Source organism: Dermacentor variabilis, chromosome 1 (assembly GCF_050947875.1).
Source record: "Dermacentor variabilis isolate Ectoservices chromosome 1, ASM5094787v1, whole genome shotgun sequence".
Classification (NCBI taxonomy): Eukaryota; Metazoa; Arthropoda; class Arachnida; order Ixodida; family Ixodidae; genus Dermacentor; species Dermacentor variabilis.
In genome coordinates, this window is record NC_134568.1 from 246834367 (window position 1) to 246853038 (window position 18672).

At 44.1% G+C, this 18672-nt stretch overlaps 1 protein-coding gene across 2 annotated transcripts in view; it reads right to left on the reverse strand.

Moving 5' to 3' along the window:
* The window catches only part of Afg3l2 (AFG3 like matrix AAA peptidase subunit 2), a 132709-nt gene that overhangs the window by 34963 nt on the left and 79074 nt on the right, over positions 1–18672 (reverse strand). For both annotated transcript variants that reach the window (XM_075672729.1, XM_075672720.1), the window contains exons 9-13: positions 15965–16102; positions 13721–13874; positions 12600–12729; positions 7569–7666; positions 7334–7444 (exon numbers count right to left, since the gene is read on the reverse strand). In XM_075672729.1, the coding sequence (XP_075528844.1) occupies positions 7334–7444; positions 7569–7666; positions 12600–12729; positions 13721–13874; positions 15965–16102 (631 nt within the window). The remainder of the gene's footprint in view (positions 1–7333; positions 7445–7568; positions 7667–12599; positions 12730–13720; positions 13875–15964; positions 16103–18672) is intronic.

Genomic DNA, 18672 nt, shown 5'->3' on the forward strand with positions numbered 1-18672 from the left:
TTTCAAATGTTCTTGTGCTCCAAGACTCCCTCTCAGTGAAAAATAATAAAAAAATAGCAACAAGTTTGCGTTCAAAGGTAGCGTTGCTGCTGAACCAATTATGCTAGTGGATGAGTTGAATATGGTCTGGTCTCTAACGGCAATAAGAGTTCTGCACATTTTGTTTAAGAGATCACAAGATGGCACTGCCAGAGTTACAGTTAAGCCTCAATATAACCAAGCTGTAAAAATCGGCTCTCTACTTCAGTGCATCGAAACTTCATTGTGTAATGGCAGTACGCATTTAATGACTGCACCCTTAAATTTCGGCCTAAACAATTCGCAAGAAAATCTATACAAGCGCATGGGCCACATTTCCCATTTTTTAAGCACAGTTAAACCTCAATATAATGAAGCCGGTAAAACTTGAAATTTGCTTCATTATACTGATATTTCGTTGTATTGAAATTCAACCTTTTATGCAAGTGAGTACACTCGCCAATAGAGTTTTCTTACATAGAAAGGGGCCGCAGAACTTTCCGAATAATCGGACAATCGAAAAAAGCAAATTTGAATGAGAAAACAATTCCTTCCGATGAATTTGGGAGTCGGCGACGAATGATATGATTTCATGCCACATCGACGACATCTTCACATTGGCAGTACGAATTAAGTGAAGCCAGCCACACTTTCGCGTGCAATCTGCCCAAACGGCTGATCATGAAAAGTGGCAGCAGCGGAGAGCAAATGCTTGGTCTGCCTCTCGCTCCAATGGGCCACAAAACCTGAGGTTATGCAACCTCCAATACTAAACGCGTGGGAAGATATTTACATAACGCCACTCGGCATGCCCTCTTTGCACACACGGCAGATTACTTCTAAAGCAGGGTGTGCAGCAGCGTATGCACTCAGCTGCACTTACAGCCATGCTCAGCCACAACCAAAATTCTCAGGCACTAGTTCAGTATTTGAGAGAGGAAAATCCTGGTGAGTGTACAGCTTTTAGTATGGATATCGAAGACCTGTATTATTCCTTGCCGCATGACGGGTTGCTAAATTCCGTAAATGAGTGCATTAAAGTACAAGTGCAAGAGTCGGCTTTTATTGACAGATGCGGGTTTCCACGGGAGCTTTTCTAGAAATTCTTTCAATGTACTTGAAGTCGACACTGATCGGGTGGAGAGATGGCATTTTTCTGCAGAAATCAGGCATTTGTATTGGCTCAAAGGTTGCCCCTATTCTTAGCAATATTTACCTGAGTAAGGTTGACAACTGCTTAGCCTTAGGTGATAGCGTTATCAAGATATTTCGTTACGTTGACGATTACCTGATTTTCTGCAATAAGGAAGAATTCGATTCCGCTGCTACCTCAGTAAGTGAGCAATTTAAACTTTATGGGGGAGGATTAAAGTTTACCAAGGAATTTCCTCAGCGACGCATAATTCAGTTTCTTGACATTTCCTTGATCTTTGAACAAAATCATGTTTGTTGGCAGTACTCCCCAAGATCTTCGAAGCTGTTGCTAAGCTTTCAATCGAAGTATTCCAAAGTAGTAAAAAACGGAATTGCCATGTCGTGCCTTAAGTCTTCCCTCACCAGATCCTGCATGCACAAAATAAGCGCCAGTTTTAATGCGCAGGTCCGGCACCTATTAGAAGCAGGTTATCCTAGTGTAGCAGTGGCCACTGTGGCTGAGCGCCTAAAGAAGTCGGTTTCGAGAGGGACGGACGTGATTACAGAAAGCAGTAATAGCAAAAAAAAGAGTAGTGGCCATTCCATATATTCATTCAGTGTCGCACAGGCTTAAAAAGGTTGCAAGTAGATATGATGTTAATGTTGCTTTCACTGCTCCCAATAAGCTAGGTAAGATATGCGCTGCCGTACAGAGAAAAAAGGAGCGGGTAAAAGGCAAAAAACGAACAGATATTTGTCCAGTGAAGCACAATAAGAACAACAGTTTTACTGAGTGTCGTATGGGTGTGGTTTATAAAATTCCCCTTAGCTGTGGCCAGTTCTACGAAGGGCAAACGGGACGGTGTATCAATCAGAGGCTAATGGAACATAAAAGGTCGTTAACCAGTGGATCGCTTTCTAATCTTTCGCTACATTGCCGAGATTGTAACTGCACGCCAAAGTTAGATGAATGCGCGATATTGTACAGGCATAAGAATGAAGATACGCGTCTTATGGTTGAGGCATGGCATATCTATAATGGTGGAGGTGCGTGCATGAGTCAGCCTTCGATTACTTTACATAAGGAAGAGATTAAGTGCCTTAACAGTTATCCCTCACGTAGACCGGCACGTGTGCCCGACTGACACGTGGTGTTACCATTCCTGAGCATGCGCAGATGAGTTCTGTGTCTTCTTTCTTTTTTCGCCTCAGTGCTCCCTTCAGTTGATAGTCGGCGTTCATGTTGTTCACTTCTCTACTCTTGTGTCCTGTCTGCATGCCTCACTTCTTTTTTGCATAATGAATCCTTACCAACTAGCTCAGCTTTCTGTCGTCCTAAGTTGAAGAAGAAAGGCTCCTCTTTCCAACGAGACCAAGATGGCTGCGATCGCGCGCGTAGTGTTGTGCCCATACAACCAGCCCAAATTCCGAATCTACAAGATGCAGAAATTATCCTACGAACGCCCTTTGGACAAACCCGGGGCTGCGCCGAAAGGCACAGCGCTCTAACGCTCCCTTGACAAGTCAAGATGCTGCACCGCCAGGCAGCGGCGTCCTGTGGAGGAGCATCGGCGAGTGACATGTCCAAACGTGCAACAAAGTGCTAGACAGCCCGGTGCCGTATTTTCTTTCCCCTGGAGGTCACCGCGCATGACAAATTTGAAGCATATGGCCAGCGCGGTCGCTGGTTGGACCTCTCAGACGACCGTCGAGTGCTGGCCGTTTGAGTGACAATCGTTTCTCTGGGCTTCATAAGCCCCGCCGCCGCCACCTGGAGAACAGGATCCACCGAACCACCGTGAGCCGAGTGCCGCTCTCGAGTGGAGTGAGATATGTTACGCGTTGGAGTCTCACCGGACGTCGCCGTGAGGGAACAGTCGCGTTTGCTGTTAGCTCTCGGCACCGTGCTGATCCGATCTTATCCTGTATAATGACCTGTATATAGTGTATAAAGCCCCTTTTGTTATTCTCACCGACGCCTGACTCGGAGTCTTTGCTACCAATGCTCTGTCACGAAACAGGTGACGAGCGCTACGGGACCACTTCAATACCGCAACAGTAGGAAAAGAGCTACACGCCGCAATAAAAAGGGTTGTTTTTGCGCGAAATTCAGTTCACAGTGATGTTATAAATTAATATTGCGGGCAGAATGCTCTTCCGCGAGATGTGAAACTTGGTGAAATAAAGGAATAGTAGCTGTAGGTATTGAAAATTTTATTTTCAGAAAATCGATTTTTCTCGCAATTTTTTCGCGTCAAGGGCCGTGTCCTCCCCTTAACTGTAGTACACACCTTGTCAACCTACAACCATGCAGTACCTTGCACTATTTTCGAATGGTATCAATGGGGTGCATAAAGGCATATTAGCTGCTCCTTCAGTTGTTTCCCCAGTTGTTACCGTACAGTGCAGAATATAGGTCGAGGTTTTTTTCCAAAAAATATTACTAAAAGGTCACCCCTCTACTTATATACCGGCCCTTGGCACAACATGAATACTCGTCTGGCAACATGTAGGAGCGCAGACCTTTTGGCATCCGCATCGTTATCGCCTCCTTGGTGATCGACGCGGCCTACGCAGTTGGACCGACGCCATCTTCCTTTTTTGTGCAGCGATCATTCCTGGCATTGCTAATTTCCCGACAACCCGCAAAATGAGTATGAGTACTCGACGTCAGTTCACCGCGGCGTTTAAAAAGAAAGTCATCGAATATGCTGAAATGCATGAGAACATGTCTGCCCAGCAGCAATTTGGCGTGTCAGAAAAAAGCGTCCGGTACTGGCGAACACAGAAAGTCAAGCCGTCTGCCTGCAATGCGCGCAAGACGTCCTTTCGCGGGCGCCGCGCGGTGAACCCGGAGCTCGAAGACAAGGTGGAGGATTTCATCCGCGAGCATCGTGCCAGATCTTTGCCAGTGACAGCGAAACTCATCCGCATCAAAGCTATTGAGATCGCCCGAGAATCCGGACTGCCCAAGGAACAATGAACACAATAAACAATTATTGGGTTCGTCGCTTCATGCGACGCAAGGGATTTTCACTTCGACGGCGCACATCAATCTGCCAGAAGCTGCCAGAGGCATACGAGGACAAGCTGGTCGAATTGCAGCACTATGTTATCCGTCTCCGGCAGCAGCATGGCTACATGTTGGGACAGATCGGCAACGCTGATGAAACGCCGGTGCAGTTCGACATGCCGTCGCCCACCACAGTGGGCGAACACGGCGCAAAAGAAGTCAAGCTTCTTTCTATGGGGAACGAGCATTCGCGCTTCACGGCGAAGCTCGCATGTACTGCAGACGGCAGAAAGCTGCCCCCATACATAATATTCAAGAGGAAGACTGCCAAAAGAGGCTTTCCCGCGGGATGTTGTCGTCCGAGTGAATGAAAAGGGCTATATGGACGAGGCCCTCGTGCTCAATTGGATTAAGACCGTCTGGAATCGGCGAGCCGGCACACTCCTGCGGTGTCTGAGCATGCTCGTCTTGGATGCCTTTTGCGGGCACTTGACCGCAGGTGTGAAGAAGGCACTCTGCAACAGGAGGATGGAACTCGCCGTCATTCCGAGAGGCATGACCTCAACACTTCAGCCACTGGATGTCGTGCTCAACAAGCCCTTTAAAGACCGTGTCCGTGAACAATATAATCAGTGGATGGCCAGCGAGAACCCAACGACCCCAACCGGCCGGCTGCGCAGGCCGCCTCTCGCCACTGTGGCCACATGGGTGTCGCAGGCTTGGCGCTCGCTGCCCGACGATATGGTGGTGCGGGCATTCAAGAAGTGTTGCATTAGCAACTCCTTGGACGGCACCGAGGATGACATGTTGTGGGACGCAGCCTGCGAAAAGCAGTCCTCTTCGTACGAGAGTTCAGACAGCTCAAACGAATGAGCAGGTGATGACTCTGGCGGCACCACTAAATAAAACTAATTTTTGTGCCTTATAATTTTTATGTTGACTTCTTTGCTTCAATGTAAGGGGGTCGACCTATATTCCGCATTATACGTAGTCTGTTGGTAGCATTGGTGTCGTCATGAAAACTGTTTCTCAGCACCCCCTGGCTTGCCTTGTCAGACTTTCCACCTGCACCACTTTTCTTGGCATCGGCCATTGTGCATCACTGTGAACGTGTGGGCACTGCATAACGATGCTTTTCTTATGTGTATGTTTCTGCAGTAAACTTTCAACAGTCCCACACCACCAGAGGATTACACAGGAGTTATTGACTGCAACAAACCATTCGTGCTTTGTGTGAAACCTCCATTTCCTTTTTTTTTCTCGTCTTTCTTTTGGCCATTATTTATTTTCTTCCCCCTCCCCCAATACTCAGTGCACATGAACAAACTGCCTGGGAAAATGTACAATATACTGTATATACTCAGCTAACGGCCGCGCTCATATAAGAGCCACAACCCCAACTTGGCAGCTAAATATTGAAAAAAAAAAGGAATTGGAAGATGCCAAGCGAACAACTGAAGAGAGCATCACTGCAGCTTGCAAGCATGCTCTTGGATTCTGAGCACGTGCTGTGCACTGTCTTCAGACATTGTCATGAAAAGTTTTGACATCATAGCCATATCTAACGCCATAGAGGGCACTGAGGACAACTATCCATGAATTCATGAGCGTGCAGCCGAGCCGAACATGAGCAACAGTGACAGCAACAGTGGTAAGGACTATACGACCACGAGCTGCGTGTTTGCTATTTTGCACAAACAATAGTGTTTGCTATTTTTGTACAAACAAATAACGGGTATTATGCACGGCCAGAAGAACTGGATTGAAATGCCAAGCCCGCGTGTAAGGGCCGTCAAGGTTGCTAAAAAAAGTGTGGTTCTTATATGAGTGCATACAGTAGATATATAATTGAGATTCGTGGGCCTGTAAAAATCGTCACAGTTGCCCTTTTTAATACGTGAAAAATTGAAAATTCTAAGCATAAGAAAAAAGCCACCAGAAACATTGCTCTTTAAATGCAAGACTTGTATTACTATTGGTAACTCAGTCACATGAAAGGACATGGCACGCTTATGTAATTTTCCTTAGTACAGTTAAACCTCAATACAACAAAGTCATTAAATTGACAATTTGCTTCATTACATTAAAATTTCGTTATACTGAGATTCGACCTTTTATGCAAAACAAGTAGACTTGCCCTGATGAATTATTATTACAAGGAAGGGGCTGAAAAATTTTCTGGGTTATTGGGCAAATGAAGCAAATCTGAATTAGCAAAAAATTCATTTTGTTGAATTTGAGAGTCCGAGACGAAAGGTACGGTTTCATGCCATGTCGACAATATCTTTATATAGTGGGATGACGCTATCATGAAGAGTGTCAATAGCGAATGCTTCGTCTGCCTCTCGCTTCAATTCGTCTCCAGAATTACACATTATGCAACCTCCAGTACCAAACGCGCGGGAAGACAGCACACATGATGCGATGCCATCTCAATATGTCTATTCTTTGCACACACGGCAGGTCACCGCTAAAACAGGGCATGCAGGCTGCACCAGAAAAGGAGAGAGGGAGAGTGATCGCAGAAAGGAAGATGGCGCTCTTTTGTACAGAAGAAAAGAAAAGGAACCTGCGCCCCCAACTTCCCCTCATGCGTGCATGATCGCGTTACCATGAGCTTCCCTCCCTTTTATCCCCTTGTTCGTGCGGAAAGACGGCACTCATCAAGCGACTATATTTCTCGGCTCACTGTCGCACACTTCCACTTGCACCTAAAGCATACAGCACACAGGGCGCAATGGGATCTTATCACACATGATGCTGCTCCACTGCAGCCATTGCTCTTGGTCATGCAGCGGTGATTTGAAAGGTGTGTTCGAGAGCAGCCCCTTGTAATTCAACCCTTTGAATATCTGCAAGATCCCCAGAAGTTTTAATTTATTGTCTCGGTATTCCTTCGCAGTGGCAGTGAAACTTCATTATATTGAAATTGTCTACACACATTTCGTTATACTGCAGTTCTAAATACATGGTGTTCTATGGACAAGAAGTTAGAAAAAGTTAACATACTTTCTTATATCGAGATTTTTGTTGTATTGAGGTTTAACTGTATAGCTAACAAGTGGAAATATTGGATAACAAATCATTGCTTAAGTAGACATAGAAAAAGGATACCCAAATCGATAAATACACAGAATGAAGACAAGATATTGCTTATGTGAATCTTACCAGCAACAACTCGTTCTATAGCCTGCTCAAAATGCGTCATGTTGATGCTGTCATTGAGATCGCGAGCTGCTATGAGGGCAGCTTCATTGCAGACATTGGCAATCTCAGCTCCTGCATCACAAAAGACACAAATCAAAAGCCTCATCAAGTGAAACGCTGCCCATACTACACCCCACTGAGTAAGTCACAGCATACTTTGTAACTTCACGCCACGAAATCACATAACTGCAAATACCTGTAAATCCAGGGGTAAGAGCAGCCATTTTCCGGGCAAGCTCCATCTTGTCCAACAGTGTCTTCAGTGGCTTTAAGTGAACTTTAAATATTGAAGCACTGAAAAGCAAAGTTAATTTCATTTCATTTTATTTTATTGAGCTCAAAGGCCTTAAGTAGGGGTTGGTTTACACTCAAAATAACAACTCAATCAACACAGAGGGTGTACTTCAAACAATGAAAGCACATTTTAAAAAGTGAACACACAGAACCTAGTTTCCAAGACTCAACTGTCATTACAATGAGAAAATAACACAGTCAAACCTTGTTACAACGAAACAAGATATAACGAAATAATGGATGTAACAAATTAAAATTCCCTTTGAAATTAACAGAGATTTATAGTACAATACATTCAATAATGGATATAATGAAGTAATTCTGGCTCCTCCTTGAACTTTGCTATAACGAGGTTTTACTGTATATGCAAGACCGAGAAAATGGAGTTTCAACAATGCTACTTTCATCCATAAGAAAACATACCATATCATACCAGTCATACCATCTCCATGTTTGATGAGTGTTGTTTAACAGTGGATTGCTAATCTGTACAATGTCGTTAGGTATAGAATTCCAGTCTTGATCAGTACAGATTTTTTAAAAATTCAGAAAATGTAACAACACCTGGACGTCCATATGAGATTACAGCCGCAGCCACGACCCAGTTGTAGAGTGCCCACCTCCTCTACAGAAGGTTGTGGGTTTGATTCCCACCGCCACCGTGAACTCACTGGTTCAAATGAACACAAGTGCACCTCAGCCTGGCATTCGGCTTCCTTCAGGGGTGATACATTTGAGGAAGGAGCCCGCACCTTGAATTGCCGTCGAAGCCCTTATGCACACAACAAAAAGGAGGTTTGGGACGGTCCCATGGCGCCAATTTCCCATGTGGCACTCCAAATGCACCTAATGAGGTGGACACGCCTACGCATTGGAGACAAATGCCCCTGTCCAGGCATTGAGGTCCCACAATGGCCAAGCACCAGGCCGAGGGTACGCTTGTGCTATGTTACCGGTAGGTACCCAGCAGCAGCACCTGCCTCCCACTCTCGTGGTGGATGCTTTTCAACAAGGCCATCTGTGGTTGGACAAGAGGTACCCAGAGACAACTGGAAATCTCTACTGAGCCCTCTTTCAAGAAGTGAACCCCCGCGAGAGCAGAGCAATAGACCAGGGCAGATTTCTACCCATTAGAAAAAAACGGGTGGGTTTCTGGCGGCACTGCGGCTTGAACTCGGTACATACCGCATACAAAGCGGATTATCTACCGCTAGGCCACCATGACTGCTGCAGTGGCCTAGGATGCATTGGCCAGGTGGACTGTGGATGCATTGTAGAATGCATCCACAATGCATTCTTGCTTCAATTGGAAAAGTGTGGCACAGTGTGGCAAAAGTAATACTTCATGATAAGAAACAAGGATACTTAATTGAAAGTCAGGAAGTCTTTGGGCGAAGAAGGGAAAGGAAGGCTTCTTTAGTTCAGTCACACTACTAAATTACAAAAATTGTGAATACGTGAAGCGAACCGCATAGTTTTAAACAGTTTCTGTTGCATCAAAAAGGTATTTCTGATGGGTGTAGTAGTTTAGTCACGTATATGCTAGATTTAGTATACACTGTAGGGAGCTTAGTGGGTTAGTTTCTAAAAGTTAATTAATGTTAATACTTTGAGGGTCAATGCCATAAATATATGGTGCCACATACAAGTCCCAAATGGCCAATGCTGTATATTTACAGCGCTGTCTGTATATCTGAAAAACAAAAAAAAAATTTCAGATCCTTGTTGTCCAGCAAGTGCTGCCCCGCTGTGTGGATACAAGGAATTTTAAGCATGAAATGCTGTTAGCTCCCACTGTCGGCAACCTTCAAGTGACCTTGAGCCAAAAGCCAGAGCCGTTATCCGGGCACTCAAATGAGAACATCTGGGCAAGCTGCAAGAACAAACCGAGATCACCCGGGCAACCAGCCAAACATTAAAAAATGTGGCCTCTGGCCCCTAACCCATACAGTTTCTAAATAAATACCCTAGCGAGAAATGTGGTGCTGGTGTCTACGAGAGTTCTCCTGAGCGTTGCCTCAACCTACATGGGAATGATGGGAAGCACAGGCTTCGGACTGACTTCGATCTTTAGACTAGCGGCGTTTGCTTGCAGCGCAGCAAACGAAGCTATACTCAAATATGGTCGCCTAATATCTAATTTTATTTCTGCAGTGCGTTATAAAATGCACAACATGTTACATAAACTTTGTATGACTTTGAGATTGAAGCACGGTTTACTATGGTTTACACCAGGACACATCAGGGTATGCATTCTTGTGAAATTCTGTTCCCAATTTAACGCCAGAGAATAATTATTAATTTTTACAACAGCAATAACAACCATGCAGGTACTTATATAAAAATACTCATCAAGCATTTATGGAAATAAAGATTTTGTATTGTGAGAAAGCGTTGTGCCCTTGAGAGGAATGCTACAAGTGCCGTCTGCGACGACGCCTGCTCGGTGCGAACGCGAGACTTTTCTCACAAACGGCAGGCACTTGCCAACTCTCGCTCTTTCAAAAGGCTGCGTCGGCTGTCACGATTGCTGAACGTTTTCAATTACTTTTAAGCACATCTGCTGCACTGCTAGCAGGAATATTTGAGGCCTCCTATGAGTATGCTTCATTTTATTTGATGTTGACGTACCGCTTCCGAAGCGTTACGGCATGGCTTTGCACTTACCCAGTTTGCGACACTAGACTACAGCCAGGAAGCAGCAACCTTTCCTACCACAAGTAAGTTTGTGTTTTCAAAGTCATAAAACACGCATTTCAATGAGCACATAAATGAGCAATGCATAATGAAGCCATCAATAAAATTTGATTGTCAAGCCACTAGAAGTAAAGCTGTCTATGTCTTGTATCAGTAGTGCCTTCTTTTTCCTATTCTAACCAAGATCCAAACGCTCAAAACATGTTTTTTCAACATTTACGATGCCGTCGCTTTCTCGTCAGGGCTTCAACACCACACCGCGACACAAACACCATCCCAGCCGCTGGCCTAGCGCGCTATCGCCACTTCGAGCAACAGAACAAAGGCAGAGAGCTTTGTGTTGCACTGTCCCACTGCAGGTTACAGCAATTGCGCTTGGAGCGAAACCAAAACTGCCAATAAATACTTGTAGCCTAGTTTGCCAGTCAACAGAATGCCAATCCGTAGACTTTACTTCCCATCACTCCCATGATGGTTGAACAATCCCAGCTTCAGACTTCCCTCCAGTTATACTAATATGAAACTCTTATGCCCCCAACCCTTTGTACAGGACCACATTACAAAAGCTAGTTACTGCCCAAACAAGTTACAAAAGATATTGCTTCAGAGTCCTTGCTAATGTTTGTTCACAATATCACTCAAGCTGTAACTTCTAGTACGCTGAAGTTTTATTTGTCATCTCCAATAGGCAACGTTCAAAACAAAGATACAGGACTTCATACACTTCATTGTCATCTTTTGCTGTAAGCACTGAACGCCAGCGGTTCGAGAGTTCTGCGGTGCGGGTTTTGCATTGCCTCGAGAGATGGCGTGGCACTGGGTGGCACCTCCTTCAGGTGCTTCTACCCACCGTGGTGGCTTAGCGGTTATGGGATTGCACTGCTAAGCATGAGCTCGCGAGATCAAATCCCAACCACGGCAGCCGCATTTCAATGGAGGCGAAATGCAAGAACGCCCACGGCCCCTGCTGTGGGAAATGCAAGAACGCCTGTGGCCCGTGCATTAGAGATCCCCTTGTGGTCAAATTTAATCTGGAGTCCCCCACTACGGCATGCCTCATAGTCAAACTGTGGTTTTGGCACATAAAACCCCACAATTCATTCTTCTTCTAGCTGGGCCAGTGCGCTCTGTCTCCCTCGCGTCTTTCGCTGCCTATGTGGCCTTCAGCCAGTTTTCTTCTACTAGCTGGGCAGCGTCCACATGGACCAGTACACAGTATGACGTGGTGTGGTGCAGTGTGGTGGGGTGGGCCGCTGCGAACATGCACTACACCCATATTAAGATTGTGGCTAGTATCACCTCCAACGAACCTGATTTGCTGGTTGCCATTTCATGCTTACATCTATTCTCAATTATGAGAGAGCCAGAAATTTTTTTGTTTTACTCTGTAGTCTCTTGGTTTTCATTCCATGGCTTCTTTATGCTGGTGCTTCAGTGACCACTCACGCATCCACGCGTGCGAGGGCGTACGACGGTTAGTTTTGGTTTTATCTAGCAGGGTGTTTCCGTTTGCTGCGCTCATAAAAAGCTATCGGATATCTTATCTCTCAAAGGGTCACCGCTATATGCTCACTCATCTGTTGCTCACAGGGGTGCAATTACATCTGTTCACATGAGGCCACTGGTATATACAAACGATGCCACCATATACAATCGATGCTGTGATGCCTGTGTTTCTTTTCGCGGGACTTGGCTCACGAAAAGCGATTGCCCCTCATTGGCGAAAGAACAAAGGATTACCGTAAGTTTCTGACTCGTTTGGTTATTCTGATGGGCCACACACCCATCATGTTTTCTAGCGGGCGCTCACATACACAGTTTGATTATGCTATGGGCATGCGCACTGGTTTCTCTGCTGCAAGTGAGTCGAGCGGCGATTCCTCCGATGCGGACTACTTACTACCCTAGTGCCGAATCAGAATATACATATTTCAGTGTATCTACGTTTTTATTCTTATTATAAGTATTTATGGAAGCTCATCTATATTCATGAATAAACAATGCATGTTTACCTACGGAAAATATTTTTTTGTCACTTTATGGTCACTATAAAAAAATTGCAGTAAATTTTTTTTGGAATAAGTCAGAAATATTTTTAGAAATATTTTAAATCTGTAATAAAAATTTGCGATCCTGGGCGGTCGCATGCATTTGGCAAAATAAATTGCCTCCTGAGGGTTAAACAGTATTGCACAAGTCAAAATGAAAACATTCTTGCAGAAGAAATGACCCTTACCGTCCCTTGATGTCTGGAGCAGGGACAAAGATTTGCCGATCAAAGCGCCCGGGCCTTAACAAAGCCTGGTCAAGAATGTCCACTCTGTTTGTAGCAGCCAAAACGACGACATTTGTAGTTGTATTAAAACCTATTCCAGAAACAACAACAAAAAAAAAACATCTATTCTTGATGGTTCCACAAAACTTTCTACAGATAGTTAAAATCGAGGTTTCTTTACTGTCAGTATATATTACATGAAGGTGAACTTCACATCAATCTAAAGTTACTCAGGTTCTTGATAGATTTCGAGCAGCTAAATAAATACATTGATGAATAGTGCCATTGAAGCAACATACATGCAAGCACCAACATTTGTTCCAAGTTAAGTGGCTGATATGGAACCACCGGCCATCAATGCATGAGATGAAACAAGCGTGACATATGAGAATTAGACAAAATGTTCACAGCATGCATGCAATTTAGCATCTGTCGAGTACCGTGAAGCTCATCCAGTTACATGTAATGAGAGCTTTATTCTCTATAGAGCTTGCTTGCGCTGTACAATTCCGTCGAGAAAAGTTGCACTTCACATAAACTCAGAATAGACAATGCTCCGCACTACTCAACAATATTTCTTGAACAGGTGGAGTTTTTGAAATCCTTTTTTTTAAGGTAACATTATGGACTGAGGTAATCATAATAGTATGCAAGCTCTATAAACACAACTTATACAGTAAACCCTCTTTGCAACAAACGAAGTCATCAGGACAGAAAAATGACTTCATTATAAGTGGTATTTCTTTAATATCAGTGAAGCTATAACATAATTATAGTAACATGGGAACATGAAAACCTTCTGCTAATGCAATATTTCAAAGAAAGTGACTTCATTAAAATGATGGTTTACTGTATATTGAAAACAATCAAGCAGGAGCCCAAGAGCAAATTTTTTTTTAACTTGACACAATACTTCATGCAGTAAGTGAATAACAACCTTACCTTGCACTAACTACACCATCAATTTTTACTATCGATAGTGCTACAGAATTTCTTAGCACTAGCAAGTCCCACGCACTGACAGAGTGAAAAATATTGGTACCACAGCTGTTGTTTAGTAACATAAATCAATCATCACTTGCCATCCATTTCCACGAGCAGTTGGTTAAGTGTGTTCTCTTGCTCACTGTGGCCTCCAAAACTCCTACCACCTCGTTTGCGACCAACTGCGTCAATTTCATCTATGAAGAGAATGCAGGGGGCATTCTTCCGGGCCATAGAGAACATATCGCGCACCTATGAAGCAAACACAAGAGCTATATAAGTACCACTACCTTCAATGCACAGTCCCCAATGACAAAAGGTTCTGCTCACATCAGTTTGTGTTAACCAAACGTGGAATAGATTGTGCACATGCAAGAGTAAATTCAAGATGTCTTGCTTGAGCAATGTGAACGTTGGGGGATTGTTCCCCACCTGCGGCAAGTTGTTTTTTCATCCGCTTTCATTTCCATTAATTTATCGTTTTTTTTATTTCATTCATTAAGCACAAGTAATTTCCCCTATGTTGTGCTTGGTGTCAGTGTTCGTTGGCTTCTTATGATATGACTAATAAAAATTGGGCCCCTTGGTTAACCCTCTTTCTTCTCATTTATTGCTTGAGCATAAAGTAATATGATTACAAAAGTACCTCAAATACATTCCAATGTCAAGGAACCGCACCTACCAGTGACACAAAGTACTAACAGCCTTCTACTGCTTCTGCAGCTGATGTTAAAAGGGCCCTCAACCACCCCTCAGGCTTGGTGAAATAACATAGTCCGCGGGTAACATACACTGCTGTGAACATCTCAGCCAAGTTTGCTATCGTACGCAGTGCGTGGAGCTCGCAAGCGGATTGCGAAGTCACCTTTCTCTGAAATGCTCTCTTTTCAACAAAAGGTCCTGTCCTCACTCTCTTCTAGATGAACTATTTTGTCATTGAACATACTATTTCGTCATTCCCTTAGATGGCTGCTATTGGCCGATAGCTGACATCAAAATGCGGTCGGCTAGATGGCGTAGATACCGTGGTCGCTGCAAGGTGCCGCCACGAGTACACTGGCTAAGCGCACTGCGGCTCGCTGAGGACAACCACATTTGGCTTAGGTTTACCATGTTGTAGGCACCAAAGGCGGAAGTCGTGGCGTCTACGTTAACATCCAAAATGAAACTTGAACTGTGCGCCATGGTGACATTTAGAAGGCAGAGCATTGTGGGCACGTCCCACTGCGCTGTAGCCTTCGCAGTGCAAGGTATTGAAGGAGGAACGGGAGCACAGCAGAGGCCATGTTTGATTGCCAATAACTTTGCTTCTGCTTGAACGCATTGAAGTATGTTTTGCGGCAAAGCATTTCTGAAATAGTCAATTTTCACTTCAAATGCCTTTCTACACTTCGATAAAAAGTGGTTCAGGGCCCCTTTAATGCCTCAAACCAGAATGCTTCCTATTAAATACAGTCAACTTCTGATAATTCAACCCTGATGGACTGATGAAATTGATAGAGTTATTTGGCAAGTCAAATTAAGTAAGATTCAGAACACACTGCAGATTCATTTGGCAGCATTCGCCTGATTCTATAACATGCCTCCAAATCAAACGCACAATCACTTGCTATGTGCCCAAAGCAGTAAACTAACATAGAAATGACACTGAAGTACCCAAACAAAGTAGAAATCTAATGCGCACCCGATTTTTAGCAAGAAAATTTGTTGCACAATGACGGCCGGTTTCCTGTAGTCAGCTTTGCCACGCAATAATTTAAAATCAGCTTTGCTGCTCTACTTCTGTGTTAAGGCCAACCTCTATGGAGCGAACTTTTACGACAAATTTTGGGCAGTAGAAAATCCAGCCCAAAGTGCCTCCGCATATTTTTCCATGCATGCAAGAGCGGGTGAACACTGCCAACAGTGGAACTGACACAACCTGCGAGGTGTCATTGCAGCCAGACAAGCTCAGCTCGGGGACCGATAAAAGCCAACGGTGGTGCTACAAGCTCTCTGGCCCGCGCACCTGACCACTTCTGGTGACATCTATTCAATGCATTCACTGTCCCCAAGCTTCCTCGAGGCAGACACCGCCACTAAAGGGGTCGCTATTAGGGTGACCATAGGGCTCCAGCACATGCATGCTGACTGGTCAAGTACGGTTTGGCCGGGATAGAATTAACTGAACATGTGAATTAACCAAAGTCGAATTAATGGAAGTCTACTGTATTGTTTTTCTGATGGACTAGAGTTTTTCAGAAGTCAGCTGACCAATGGGCATTTTGACTGAATAAATGTAATAAGGAATGAAAATAAACAGGGAAAAAATTATCACAGACAGTGAATAACTTAAAACTCACACGAGATGGGCCAACTCCAACAAACATCTCGAGGAACTCGGACCCCGAGACAGTAATGAATGGGACATTGGCTTCACCAGCTGTTGCTTTAGCTAGTAGAGTCTTGCCTGTGCCAGGAGGTCCTGTCAGAATGGCGCCCTGAAGCATGATACATAAGTAATTTTTTTTTTCACAACTCAATCGGCCAGTAGCTACAGAAATGCTAGCATAAAAGCCTAAATCTTTTATCACTTCTTAAGAACATCCAGCATTAGGTCCCTCCACACCCTATCCTGACACAAAGCAGGAAGATAGCAAGAACAGGCATACAATATATGCAAGTGAGCACAGGCATCATCTGGTAGCTTATTTCTGAAGCAGGCACTGTAGCCATACTGATCATCATCGCTTACCATTGGTACAGAAGCCATTACAAACATTTTTTTTCTAACTGTAGCAGTTGTGATGGCCCAGCTGACATATACAAACAGTTACAACAGCCTTTGCAGGAACCCTGCTGTCCCTTGCAAGCACTTTTTTCAGGGAAACAACTTCCAATGCATAGGGTAAAAGTACCGCAAAAAGACAGCATAGCAGAATTAGAAGTAGCATCTGTCTGATCCCAAAAATAAAAATCAAGTCAGTGACAGGTCAAGAATGCAGCAAGCAGTGCCGCACATCGACACAGGTAGAGGAGGTAACAAGGAGGTACTTTGTACAGGCGGTCATTGAAATCCCTCTCTTAATCCCCTATTCAAACGACCGATTTGTGCTGCGAGTTCTCTCTTCTGTTCCCACACTTGGTGATTTTGGATTTTTTTACATGTGGTGCATGACCGCAACAAACTCACTGTTGCTGAACAACTAGGGAATTCCCTCTTCATGCCAGTGGCATCCACAAGGGAACTATTATTTCTTGAAGCATGGAGGAAAGAAAGGGGAGGCATATCATGCTTTTTTTCCAGAGGAGCCTCCCCTGCAGCATTCTTGCCTTGCCGCCAACCTATAGCTGACAACATTGACAAAACACTACACGACACGGACATGAGGAAAAAAACAAGACACACTGGGCTAACTACAAGCAATTTACTGAAGGATGGAAGGATTTATTTAAAAAGTCGAGCCCACACATAACTATCCCATTTAGAGCGAACTTTTGGCTACTATGATCACTTTTTCTAGTCAAAAATGCTTTGTAAGGACACTGTGAGAGGAGCTATCCATTTACAACTGCCACCAAGCACATGAACATTGTGGAGGGTGCATAACTGTTTTCTCAAAGGCACTCTGAAAGTGTGCCGAGGAACCATCTGGCCTGGTGTTCACAAGGAACATGCTGGATGCATGCTGAGCCACTGTATTGCGTTAGCTTGGAGAGGACATAACTATAGATCTACACATAGACTCGGTTGCATTTTCTGCTGGAGTTGCACAAGTTTCGCTTCGTAGATGAGAAAGTAAGGTCTTGAAATTGATCAACTCTTATGGTACTGAACCGGACATGTATGCAGGATCTCTTCTGTGGCACTCCTGTGACTTTCTTTTCTTCTCGAAAGAGCCCTCAATGCGCCTCCACACATCAATGCGCCACACAACAATGAGCAACGAGCAGCACTGTTACACCTACACTGACCGAGGACAATGGTTACAACAAACAGAATAAACCATGGCTGTACAGTGTCTCAATGAGCCGGGAAGGGGGAAAGGCTGTATGGCATCTCCACACCGTAGGTCACACAAATGCAGCCAATCATAGCAGCGCATCAGTTTTCTTCCTCTCTTATGATTATTTATTTCATTTATTTTTTCTTTGTGGCTCGCTGAAGCACTATTACAATTGTAATGTTGTAGAAGCAATCATGGCTGTACGGTGTGTCATCTTTCTTTTCTTTTTTTCCTGAGTAATAGTGCTTGTGGACTGTCGGCGCTTCCAAACAGTGTAGAACACTTTCTTTTCTTTTTCCCTCAGAGATATTGAGCTCAGTCTGAGGCCAGCAGTGCAGCACATGCATTTATCTTCTTTTTCCATTCGTGCATAGATTGTGAAGTCCTAGGATATATCAGTCCCACTTTTCATGGCAACTTTACTGCCTGGTGAAATGTAACAACTACAATTCAACTTTTCTGCACAGCTATGTCTCTAGACCTTATTAGAAAAGCCTTTTCAGTTTCTTTCATATTCATCAACAAGCTAGAACAGTCGCAGTAATTGTTTAGTTCTTATTTTTCCACTATGTTTCATTTTCTTTCATCTTTCTTCAAACCACCACAATGATAAATGGAGACACTTTTAAGCAAAATTTATTTCATGCACTGGAATAAAAACAAAAGAAAAGCCTAAGCCTCTTTCCCTCACATTTGTTCAATGAAAATGCTTGAAGACATCGTTTCCATGACAGCTGTATGCTTTTATAATTTTGGTGAGGTAAGGCATTTGCATTTCGCATACCGACATCTACCGATTATAACACATTATCTACTCACAGCCAAGACCAAGTTTTCAGACATGCCCAATTATTCAGACGCCCTTGAGGCCCCACCACGTACCCCATAGAGCCAATGTATAAGGACGGCTGAAATTTTGGATGCTGGAACCCTTCCCTGTACAATTTTTCTAACTTCCTAACATGACCACAGATCCGAAAAGGCATTAAACAGTAGCAATTATGCTACTACCACTGCCATTTTAATTGTCTCACATGGCGATCCGCTGGCAGCCATAGTAGTTT